General features: G+C 37.1%; 1 protein-coding gene across 1 annotated transcript in view; it reads left to right on the top strand.

The window, feature by feature from the left end:
• AQR (aquarius intron-binding spliceosomal factor) overlaps nt 1-13,179 on the top strand; it is a 133,892-nt gene that overhangs the window by 69,315 nt on the left and 51,398 nt on the right. The window contains exons 20-24 of the mRNA XM_006831906.1: nt 675-916; nt 3,308-3,454; nt 4,369-4,438; nt 6,754-6,864; nt 10,404-10,513. Coding sequence (XP_006831969.1) covers nt 675-916; nt 3,308-3,454; nt 4,369-4,438; nt 6,754-6,864; nt 10,404-10,513 — 680 coding nt within the window. The remainder of the gene's footprint in view (nt 1-674; nt 917-3,307; nt 3,455-4,368; nt 4,439-6,753; nt 6,865-10,403; nt 10,514-13,179) is intronic.

A 13,179-nucleotide genomic window follows, 5' to 3' on the forward strand; every position in this document is an offset into this window, starting at 1 on the left:
TGGCCCAGGATCAGGCAGTGTTTCTTTCTGCTGTTCATAGGGTCGCTGTGAGTCAGTACCAACTCGATGGCACCTAACAACAACAAAAATTTATAACAATGCTAATTTTAATATTTCTGGGTTGAGATATATTTCAAAATTGAGAGGTGTGCTGTTTGTTATGTGTGTTTTCTTAGCATTGAGGGATTACAGAAGATACAAGGGGGCTTCTAAAAGTTCAAGGAAAAATGGAATTAAAATATAATGGAGTTTTTCCGTGAACTTGTTGAAGCCCCCTTTTAAGGAGGCAAAAACTCCAGGGATTTCTAAGAAGAAGTATTTTCTGTAGAGTTTCGTTCAGTGGTTCTTTCTTACTGTTATGTGGGTCTGATTTGGTATTTCATCCTACCAACAGGAATCAAGTGGTAAACTCGTTTAAGACATTCTGTGTAAATGAACTCCTAATGGACAGACTGTTGATGCTAAGTTTGGTCTTTTGTTTAACTCAGCTGTATGATATCAGCTGAAAATATAGCTGTTGATTCAGTCTAGCCAAGCACCTGTCAGCAGAAAATAGCTTCTTCCCCGAAACAACTAGGAATGCTGGATTAGTGCAGCCAGCTCTGCATTCCAGTGAAGTGCAACTGTTTGAGATGTCTCAGTGACACAATCCTTTTCTCTCATTGTATTGACAGGCTGTGCTGGAGACTATTCGGAACCTGATGAATACCGATTGTGTGGTACCTGACTGGCTACATGACATCATTTTAGGTTACGGGGATCCAAGCAGTGCACATTATTCAAAAATGCCCAATCAGATTGCCACCCTTGATTTCAATGATACATTTCTCTCCATTGAGCATTTAAAAGCCAGCTTTCCTGGGCATAATGTTAAAGTAACTGTGGATGACCCAGCCCTGCAGATACCCCCTTTCAGGTAAAGTCAGAACTAGACATACTCTTTTCAAGCATTTTGTTGTCAGCCACCAGGACGATTAGCTAAAGTAATTCGTGGGGTATTGTATCTGGATTTTGTTTTGCAAATTTCTGCCCTCACTATAGAATAACTGAGATACGTTTATTTTAATCTGTTTTCTTAATTCGTGATATAGAAGCTATTTTAAGGCCACAACAAAATTAGCCTTGTGCTTTACAATAAGACAACAAATACTTGTTGCCTGAAAACTACTATATAAATGTATTTATAGCAGTTGGCTAAAGAAATATGTCATTGTATCTTACGGTGTATTCCCTAACGACTACACAGGACAATGCGATATTGAGCTTATTTGTGCGTGTTTTTAAGGGGGGAGGAGGGATTTAACTTTACTTACTTTCACAAAATTTAAGTATTGTTACGTGTGCTGCTAACTGAGCTTTGGTTTTAAATTTTGAGTAGATATAGCTAGAACAAAGTACCTGCAATAGTTGATTGCTATTCCCTGAATTCCTGCCTGTGGATTAGAAACAAAGTACTTATAAGTACATCTATGAGAGGTAGCCCAGGCTTGCTTTCTTAGTTGGAAATTAAAACACACAGCTTTCAACTGGCTATTAAATATGAATTTGATAATCTTACATACTAAAACATTATGTTCTTTATGGGCAATGAACAAGGAAAACCTAGAAAGAATTGATGCATTTAAATTATGGTGTTGGCAAAGAATATTGACTCTCCCATGGACTGCCAGAAGAAGAAACCAGTCCGTCTTGGAGAAGTACAGCCGGAATGCTTCTTAGACACGATGATGGCGTGTCTTCATTTCTTGTTCTTTGGATAGATTGTCAGGAGGGACCAGTCTCTGGAGAAAGATATCATGCTAGGTAAAGTGGAGAGTCAAGGACAAAGAGGAAGACCTCCAACAAGATGGATTGGCACAGTGGCAGCAACAATGGGCTCAAACATAACAACAATTGTGAGGATGGTGCAGGACCAGGCAGTGTTTTCTTCTGTTGTGACTAGGGTCCTTATGAATCGGAACCTATCGATGGCCCCTAACAACATTCTTTAAGGAGCTCTGGTAGCATAGTGGTTATGAGTCAGGCTGCTAATCTCAAGGTCACCAATTCGAAACTACCAGCAGTTCTGTGGAAGAAAGATGAGGGTTTCTGCTCCCATAAAGATTTACAGCCTTGGAAACTCAATACAGGGTCAGTATGAGTCAGAACCGACTCCATGGCACATAACCACCAACAACAACATCCTTTAAACCCCTAAACCCAGTCTTCCATTATATTTCCTTAATTATGTTAATGGTAAAACCATTCCTTTGGTCACTGCATCTTGAAAATTCACCAATATTTTTTAATGTTTTTACTTCTGTAACTCCATGCCTCAGAGTTTGCCTCCACCCTCCAACTTTCTTTACCCTATCCTGACACCAACCCCTCCTCCCTTGTCTCTTTCTACTTCTCTGCTGAGTTCAGTAATTTGTTGCAGTGGTCACACATAACTCACAGACAGTACTCACCATATGGATTTTTTAGGGAAGTTAACAGGGTACAATAAAGGATTCAAAACAACTCAGGAGACAGCGGTTCTACGGTCAGGAACATCGCTCCTGAGCCATGCTGCAGGCATGCTTCTCTATGGTAGTTGACCTCGCCGTCTCGTGGCCCTTTGACCTCTGCCCTGCTCTGAAAGTGTTACAAACTCCTTTAGCTCTGCTGATGAATGTCCAAAGAGCACCCAGTTCTGCAGGCAAGCCAGCCTCCTGCCCAAAGGTGCTCAGCTCTACTTGTCCAAAGGGCTGAGAAGCCTGCTGCTCTGTCTCTCCATGTTGCATCTGCGGGTGACACTTTTCGATGCAGGGCTCCAGAGCCCCAAAGGATGTGTTTGCTTCACTCATGGCTCTCCTTTTGTGATAGTCCTGGGATTGTCTTGTGGCATCTGAGATGGCTTGTTTGACGCTGGTGGATTGGCAAAATCAAGGACGTCTGAGTTAGAGTCTTGTACTTTATATTTGCACGGTCCCACCCAATCATGGTGGGAGTTACAAAGACTGTGAATAGAAGAGTCATACCAAGTAAAACTCCTTTACTACAGAAGGACACATATAAAGCACTTCACAGTGCATGTGACATACCTATGTAAATGTGTCATCTTTGGTTCTCCCTGAATCTAATCTGAACACCTTGAACTATATTCCTAATTCATATTAATGCTTGTAAATCTGCTGTTTTCAGAGTTTATATACTAATAGTGAGTTTTTTAAGTCATCAGTGTTTCTTAGTCATACGATTATCCTCCATAAAGTGTCTTGCACAAGATAGATGCTCAGTAAATTGTTGTTAATGGCAAAAATGAATAAATATTTTGGTCTTGTAGGATAACTTTCCCAGCAAGAAGTGGAAAAGGGAAAAAAAGGAAAGAAGCAGATGGGGACGATGAAGGCATTGAAGAGGCAAAAACCTTAGTTGTTGAACCTCATGTTATTCCTAATAGGGGACCTTATCCTTACAACCAACCCAAACGGTACTTGTCCTACCTATATTAATTATATTAATGAATAAGATTTTGCTATTTAAAATGGATTGGTAATATTTATAAAGTTTCTAAATATTTGAAAGCTCCAGAACGCTTCTGTTTCTGTACTCTTTCCTTGTATCCTGTTGTTGTTGTTAGGCTCTAACTCATAGAGACCCTGGATAGGGCTTCCTAGGAATGCCTGGTGAGCTCGAACCACCAACCTTGTGGTTCAAACCAACCTTGCCGTTCCAGCGCCTTAACCCACAGCACCATACCAGGACACCTGTGTCCTGTTGACTAGTCAGCTGAATATATCAGACATTTTGGGCCATTTTATAGTCATGATATTTCAAAAAGAAATGAGGTGCTGTGGGTTGGGCATTGGGCTGCTAACCACAAGTTCCGCAATTCAGGCTCACCAAGTGCTCTTCGGGAAAAACGTCTGCTGCCATAAAGACTTGTGGTTTCAGAAACCCTATATAGCATCACTGGGTGTTGGAATTAACTCAGTGGCAGCCGGTTTGGTTTATGAGAGATAAATGCTAAGAGGACTTCTTTCACTTGAGCACTTCAAGAGCCTTTGTAACATATAGCAGCAGCACTCACGTGGGCTGTGACTAATTAAGTAACATGCTTAGTACTAGATTGGGAATCACAATGTTGACACTGACGATGAGGTGTGATGGGCTGAGTGTACTGAGAAGTAACTGTAATCTTTCTTCTCCAAGATTTCTTCAGTTTTAGTTGGTTCAATGGGGGACGGGGGGTGTGTGAGAAAGAAAGCGGTCATTTTGTAGATAATGAGAGAACCAAACCAGATACAAGTACAGAGCAGATGCTTAAACCTCTGATCATCATCTAAATATTTACTAAATGTCATTTGTATTTTTAACCAACATTTTATCTACTCTTATTTTCAGGAATACAATTCAGTTCACGCATACACAGATAGAGGCTATTCGTGCTGGAATGCAGCCTGGGCTGACTATGGTAAGGCTTATTATACGTGCTCTGCAATTGATGATGACGAGAAACAAGAACCTAATCTTTAGAGTGTGTTCTCTCTGAACACAAAACCCCAGTTTAATTTAAATATTTCAATTGTGACATATATCTGGAAATCTTGCTGTTTATTTCAGTGTTCATAAATAAAGTTTTATTGTAACACAGCAATGCCCATTTGTCTATGGCTGATTTCACAGCACAATTAAATGCTTGCAACAGAGATTGTGGTCCATTAAAAACCTAAACTATTTCTTATTTCTGTCTCTTTACAGAAAAAAAGTCTGTTGACCACTAATTTAAAAGTGTTTTGTTTCGTTCCCAAGTATTTGGAACATTTCTTCTTCCACTTACTGATTTCTAGTCTAACCATTATGGTCAGAGAACATACATTGTATGATTTCAGTTTCTATTTTGTTTCTTAATTTGTTATGATTGGTTTTAAGACCCAGAATATTTATGACCTCTCTTGGTGAATGCTTCATGTGCACTAGAATATATGTTCTGTTGTTTGGGGGAATATTTTTGAAATGTCAGTTAGATCCATCTGATTGATGATGTTGGTCATTACTTTATGCTTGCTGATTTTCTTATAAATCCTGAGAAAGGGGTTTTGCTGTTTCTCCTTTCAGTTCTGTCAGTTTCCGCTTTGTATATTTTGAAGCTTTATACATGGGTGCATTAACATAGAGGATTGTTACATTTTCTTGGTAAACTGACCATTTTATCATTATGTATTGAAATTTGCTTTCTTTTGATTAGTGTTTGCATGATCCATCTTTTTCAGTGATTTTACTTCTAAACCACTTAGTATATTTGAAGTGAGTTTCCTATATAGATAGCATACAGTTGAGTCTTGTATTATTAATTCTGACAGTCTTTCTTTTCATTGGTGTATTTAGACCATTTATATTTAATGTAATTTTTGTATATTGAATTTAGACCTACCATTTTTTGTGTTCTTCTTTGTTTTGTGTTTCTATGTTTCTTCTCCTTTCTTGCTTGATTTCCTGAATTATTTGAACACTTTTTAGTGTTCCACTTTAATTTACCTATTTGATTGTTATTTTTCTACTTATCTTTTATGTAGTTTTTACAAGTGATTGCTTTGGGGAATTACACTGTACATAATTTCTCATCATCTACTTAGAATTAATATTTTATCACTTCAAGGAACTTTAGACGAGAGTAGTCTATTATTATATTGACCTTGGTATTTAGTATTTCTCTTGTTCTTCTTTCAATCCTGATATACAGATTTCTTCTGGTATCATCTTTCCGTCTGGAGAGCTTCTTTTACTACTTCTTTTAGAACATGACTACCAACAGTGAATTTTCTTTGTTTTCTTATATCTAAAAATTCCTTTAATTCACTTTCATTACATTCCTAAAAGACATTGTCACTGAATGTAGATTATTAGGTTAATAGTTCCGTTTTTCCATTTCTTTTTGGTTTCTTCCCTTTTATTTAAAAAAATGAGAAAGTCTTGCACTATATGTAATTTGTCATTTTTCTCTGGCTGCTCTCAAGATTTTTTGTCTGTAGTTTTCAGCCGTTTGATTGTTATGTCTGTAGGTTTTGAGATACACACCCACACACACACATACACATATATATATATAGAGAGAGAGAGAGAGAAGGAAGGAGGGAGGGAGGGAGGGGGAGAGAGAGAGAGAGAGAGAGATGGCACCATAGGATAAATACTAGACATCAAGGTCAGTTTGAACTACAAGGTCAGCAGTTCAGACTCACCAGCCACTCGTCAGAAACCCTTTACAGGGTGACTATGAGTCAGAACTGACTTAATGGCACTTTATATATATATTGTTATTGTTGATAAGTACCTTGGAGTCGGTTCTGACTCATAGTGACCCTGCCCAGGGTTTCTGAGGCTGTAAATCTTTACGGGAGCAGAACACCTCATCTTTCTCCCGCGGAACTGCTGGTCAAACTGCTGACCTTGAGGCTAGCAACCTGATTCATAACCACTACGCTACCAGAGCTCCTTATATACATATATATATATACTCATTTTTCTCTTCTGTTACTCCAGTAGCATGAATATTAGACTTTTTGGTATTGTTCCAAAATTCATGATTCTCTGTTTATTTTCTTTCAATCTTTTTTCTGTCTGCTTTTCAAGTTGAGTAACTTCTATTGGTTAATTGTCAAGTTACCTGACTCACTATTCTTTCCATTCTGTTCTTAAGTTACTTTTTTATTGTAATGATTTTGCTTTCAGTTTTCAGTTTTCCATTTTCTAAAAATGTGATTATTTAGTATGGGTCTGTCCTTGTTTTAGGTTGTAGGCCCACCTGGCACAGGAAAAACTGATGTGGCAGTCCAAATCATATCCAACATCTACCATAACTTCCCAGAGCAGAGGACTTTAATTGTCACTCACTCCAATCAGGTAAATGACTGTGTATCTGTGGACGAGGGGGGAGAAGAAAAGGTGGGAGGGAATGGGGAACAAAGCATAATGCGAAGATGTCTCTGTTTGTGATCACTTTTTTATAGGTGTTGTAGAGCACCAGGAAAGGCCGATGAATGAGTATAGTATTTGGCAGGAAGTAATTCATGGATTTTACTGATCATGGGTAGATTATATGAGAGAGTTATAAAATCAGCATCTTAATTCTACTTCCCAAAACCCAAACCTATCGCCGTCAACTCAGTTCCAACTCAGAGTGACCCTGGACAGGGTTTCTGAGACAGTGAATCTTTACAGGAGTAGAAAGCCTCATCTTTTTCCCTGCAGAGCAGTTGGTAGGTTTGAGCTGCTGACCATGCAGTTAGCAATCCAGTGCTTATCACACAGCACCACCAAGCTCTTGGAGGAGGACAAACTTTGGAAAAAACAAAAACGAATATTGCAATGTGTGGTCAAATATGTGGATTAAATTAAAGTTCAGCACCCCTCCCCCTTTTCCATACGAAACTAGAGCTTTTATTTTGATGTTGGAAGCATTAACTCTTACTAGTTGCAATTTTCCTTATTTATATAATAAAGTATAATAAGTATTTTTAAAAGACTAAATACTGAGTTAAATGTAAACCCCTGTGAAGTATGCATATGAATGTCTATCTGTATTATAAAGAAGGACTGTTCTAGGCTATAAGTCTAATATCTAAGTATTTATAAGCAGAATTAAAGCAGTAAAACCAATCCATTTTGTATAGAATGGCTAATGAAAGAGTCTCTACCTCTACCTCTCCCTCTCTCTTCACTAAGTGTAGAAACGAGGAAGGAAGAAAAAGTAAACTTTATGGTCCCTGGCATGAAATGTAAACCATAACTGGCAGCTCTCAAAACACCCTGAAACATAAGAATACATACATGGAGAAGCTAAGCCTCTGAAGCGAATTATTTTCTGAGAATATATACTAACAATGGTGACTTCAGCTGACCAGTTCTTTAAAAGAATTAGTCTACAAATATGTGCTAAGTTTTTAGAATGTTAAATGTCAGTTACTCTTGTTATTTATCAAGTTAATCTACAGATGTTTTAGTAATACTACCCAGTTCATTCAACTGACATGTTTTTATGTGTTTCTGAAAATTATCAGTAATTATGACATGCTGATGTGGCATTGTAAGATAAGCACTGAAACAGCAAGGTTGGCAGTTTACACCCACCAGTCAGTCACTCCTTAAAAACCCTATAGTCAGTCACTATGAATTGTAACTGACTTGAAGGCACTTAAAAAAGCATACAGAATGCTGGAGTCCCGGTGTTCTGTAGGATAAGCACTAGACCTCAAGGTTGATTTGAACCACAGGCTGGTCACTCCTTGGAAACCCTCTACCAGGTCGCTATGAATTGAAACTGACTTAATGGCACTAACAACAAAAGACAATATAATAAAATTTGGGGGACTTTATATATATACATATATATATGAATCATCAGTTTTACATCCAACAAATCATACACTTTGTTTCATTACAATGATTATAATCTTGGGAGACTATCTTGATACATTTAAAATATTATTGAAAAAATTTTATTTAATTGAGAAAAAAATGTTTATTTATTAAAATTTAGTATGTAATTGTTAAGTGCCAAGTCATAGGAGCAGCTGGTGGGTTTAAACTGCTGACCTTGTGATTAGCAGTCCAGTGCTTATCTTACAGCACTTCTTATTATATAATAGTTATACCTAATTTCAAATTCTTAGAATGAACAGAGAATAAATTATGTTAATTATTGTTTTGATGTAGTATTTTTGACTAATTTTGCCATAATTTGATATGACTTCACAGTATCCTTTGCTTAATTAGTGACTCAAATCGTGAATTCATGAAGTTTATTTTGCAAAAGTAGTGAAAATCATCATTATTTGCTAAGGGTCTTCTTGGTTCTTGATATGTATATCCTCCTCGTAGATATCCATCAAAGTGTTGATTTTTCCCTTGATGAAACTTTTGTCAGCTTTTTTTTTGCAAATAGTTCCAGCAGGTCTGTAGCATCAGTCTAGTTGACAATGTAGTCTTGCTGTTTTTTCTGAGATTGTAGTGTGCACATCTGTGTGGTTCTGAAATTTGGATGGTAAGGAATGCTATGTTGTCCAAATAGAGACCGCATGGTGAATATCAAGAGTACAGATAGCAGGAAATGTTTCAGAAAAATTTTTGTTAACCTACTTAGTTTCTGAATTCTAATGGCCAAAAATTTGAAAACAAAGGATATCTATATATCCTGTTGTATATGAGGCAAGATGTTGACTTGATAGATAGAGGTAGTTAATAGTGGTAAATGAGGGTTGATATTTGAGTGGAGGCTTAATTTTAAATGATACTTTTATTCATGTATAATTCCACACTGTGAAACTTTTGTCTTTCTGCCTAATCTCATAACTAACTATGGTGGTTATGTGTCGTGGGATCGGTTCCGACTCATAGCAACCCAGTACAGGATTTCCGAGACTGTAAATCTTTATGGGAGCAGAAAGCCTCATCTTTCTCCTACGGAACAGCTGGTAGTTCTGAACTGCTGACCTTAAGGTTCGCAGCCTAATTCATAACCACTACGCTACCAGAGCTATAGGGCTCCATATATAAGGATTTGATAGGGGACCAAATGTAAACATTGCATAGATAGAAAAGAATGACACTTAAATGGCTTTCATCCGAATAGTTTACTATAAATGAATGTTCTGTTCATTGTTATATACAAAAACTTCAGAATTTCAGCCTGAGGTTTGAATACTACACTTTTATCTTTCTATTCTGTGATCTATATACACATATCCTCCCTGTACACTTACTGCTTGAGGGTTCTTCCCACCCTTACAGCCTTTTCTAGTTTTCTACACTCTTGGAAATGTTGTTGAGTGAAACAAAACTCAGTGTGACTATTAATTATTTTAAGAGTTGTAACTACTTGGAAATAGCAACTGAGCGAAAGCCTTTGTCTTTTCGCAAATTAGAAAACCAAGCCCATAGCCACCAAGTCCATTCTGACTCATAGCAATCCTATATGACGGGGTGTAACTGTCCCCATATGGTTTCCAACTACTACCAGGGCAGAAGTTTAGTGACTATGTGATTTTTAGGGTTTCAGGCAATTCATTTAGCCAAGTAAACATAAATAAGCAGCAATTTCAGAACTCAATAAAAATACTATTTTGTTTGTTGTTGTTGTTAAGTGCCGTCGAGTCGGTTTTTGTTTAGATTATAAATTATTGTTGGTAAGTGCATTCGAGTCGGGACTCATACCTGCCCTGTATAGGGCTTCTGAGGAGCAGCTGCTGAGTTCAAACCACTAACCTTGCGGTCTAGTGCTTATTCTGTAACGTCACACCAATGTAAAACTTACGTTTCATTTCTGAGTCTTATATAACCTTGCAGTGCTCATTTTTTCCCATCCTTCTAAAAGCTATGTTTTTGTTTTTCAAGAAGTCTGCTGATTCCTTGAAGCTCACTCTTCTATTTGTTTTGTTCTTCAGGCCCTGAACCAGTTGTTTGAGAAAATTATGGCTTTAGACATTGATGAGCGCCACCTACTGCGTCTTGGTCATGGAGAAGAAGAACTAGAGACAGAGAAAGATTTCAGCAGGTGAGTTAGTGGGGGTGAAGTTTGAAACAGTTTTTAGCCGTCTTTTCTTTTTCTTCGGTGACTAAAACACCAGAAGAGAGCAATAAATATTATAACTTAATTATCAGAGGATCTGGCATAGCCTACTTAGATTATAGATTAATTTCAAATGCTGGTTATGATCTTCCTCAGCTTTAAGTCAGCATATTTATGCCATTGTTCCTTCATGTGTGTAATTATTTCAGTGAGGCAAGCTATCTTGTTCAGCTTTTAAAAATTGCAAATTGGTGGAATAAAACTCAAAATTATAAAAAAGTTAGGCTTACTGATCAGAAAGAGACTAGAGGAACCTGAAACTATTGCTCTCAACCACCCTTTAGTCTGGAATAGAACCCTTGTGGCCCAATTTCAGCCAAGCAGTAGTTAGCAGTATATATAGGAAGGTGTGCTCACAATGGAATGGTCAGCCAATCAAGATCAGAACAGCAGCACTTACCTAAGAATGAAGTTGAGAAGGGTTGGGAAAAGGAAGGTGTACTGGAACCAGGAACCACAGGGAGGAAGTGGGATAACTGTTATTACATGGTGGATATTGTAATCACTGAGATGAAACAAAGTATATAATCTATTGAATGTAACACTGATGATTGCTCTGTAAACCTTTATTCAATTCACAATAAAAAGCTTCAAATGTATTTCAGATTGCCATTTAATTTCTATTTACTGAGGTAGTTATTTATATTGCCAATACAGGTCTCTTAAAACTGTACAACTTTAGTTAATTCCTTTTTTTTTACATTTCATCCAGACATTTAATATGGCTAGTATCTTAGCCACCTAGTAAGGGATTGATTTATTATTTAATGAAATATAATTTGAAGATAGTGATAATATAAACTTTGAGGTATGATTTCAGATACTCAATTGCCAGTTTAAGTAGACTTTATGTTTAATACGATGTTCTAAAGTGGTTATACTTATATAATACACGTTTCTTCTGTTAGCGTTTTAATATTTTTCCTTTAAAGTTGCTTTATGATAATAGCTTACTTCATTCATATTAAACTCTATTTGTAAAGCACAGTCTCAGACCACAGACATAATTAACAATTGTACATATTTAATACAATCTTTGGATATTGAACATTACCTTTGACTGACTTAACCACATACATTAATTAAAAGTGTTAAACTATTATATTGTATCTATTTTGAATTCTTGTAAGGCAGAGCTCAGTGAACACTTGTTAGCTTAGAAAAAGGTGATTTTGTTACAGAGGGCAGATAACATATGATATAATTTATTTGGGACTCCGGATTCTCTTAGTTGGGTTTTTTTTTTTTTAACTTTTATTGTGAATTGAGTGATTTGCAGAGCAAATCAGTTTTCCATCAGCATTTCATACACATTTGTTTCATCTCATGATCCCCACAATGTGCCACTTTCTATGTCCCGTTCCCATGGCTCCTCCTTACCTAACCCTGCCTGCCTTCCTCAGAATTTGGTCATTAGGCAAATTCTGCCCTTTTGATTTCAGTGTTTACTTATTCTAAGGAATGCATGCCTCCTTTGTGTTACTGGTCACTTTATAGGGGACTCTGAATTATTTATATTGGATCAGTGATACTTCTCTGAGATTTTCCCATATGTAAGCCTCATAATAAAGCTAATTTATCAAAGTGGGTTAGCCTCTAAAATCTAATAACTCAGAATTTAGTATTAATGAAATGCTTGATGCTATAATCATAAAAGTTTTTTAAAAAATACTATAAGAAAATAGAAGTAAAATTTTTAAATGGCTTTAGCTGCCATCACGTTTCTGAGAAAATCATTTTTGCCTTCAGCTGTATAAGCCAAGATCCAGGTTTTGTTAGTATGTGCATGTTTGTTCAATGGGCCCATCCTTTCATGTTTTCTCTCCTTGTCATAGTAAAGAATAGGGTTTATTGTTTCATTGTAAAATTTATATAGTTGTCCCTAAAGAAAAATTTCAAACACAATTAGTACACAGGGATAGTATCATTAAAATAATATCACTGTCTCAAAACAAGCTTTTGTTAGTCTTTTTTTCAACAATCAGCTGTAGTCATGCTACTATTATTTGTAGTTTTTTTTTGTTTTTTTTTCCTTCTTAAATGTTTTATTGTGAATTGTGTGGTAGTTTACATGGGAGAACATTAGTTTTACATTCATTCTATCCTATATCGTCTCATTGCCATGGTTACAATCCCCCCCATGCAGTCCTTCCCCCGTGCCCCCCAGGTCTTCAGCACACAGTCACTCTCCCTCTCTGGATCTAAAGTCTCCAGCTGCTCCAGCACTCCACATCATCTTCTCTGCCTCCATTTCAGGCATCACTGCTTCTCTGGGTAGGGTCCTGCTCTCTGCTCTTCTCCCTTGAGGGTCCTAGGGACCTCCGCTCCTAGACTGAAAAGCTAATCACTCCCCTCCTTGCTATAAAACGTCTACCTTTACATTTCCACAATCAGTCCTGATAACAATTTTTCACTATTGTATCACAAGAGCCCCATCTGTATTTCATTGCATTAGCCCTGCCTAGTCAAATTGAATACTACTCACTGTAGATTCTACCTTGCTCCAGGCCCTCTGGCTCTAGGTTCCCTCTTGAAAGCTTGTAAGCCAGTCACTTCTTGCCTTTTTAGCCCCCCAACCCCCATTTTGGGTA

This window comes from Chrysochloris asiatica, unplaced genomic scaffold, assembly GCF_000296735.1.
Source record: "Chrysochloris asiatica unplaced genomic scaffold, ChrAsi1.0 scaffold00004, whole genome shotgun sequence".
NCBI lineage: Eukaryota > Metazoa > Chordata > Mammalia > Afrosoricida > Chrysochloridae > Chrysochloris > Chrysochloris asiatica.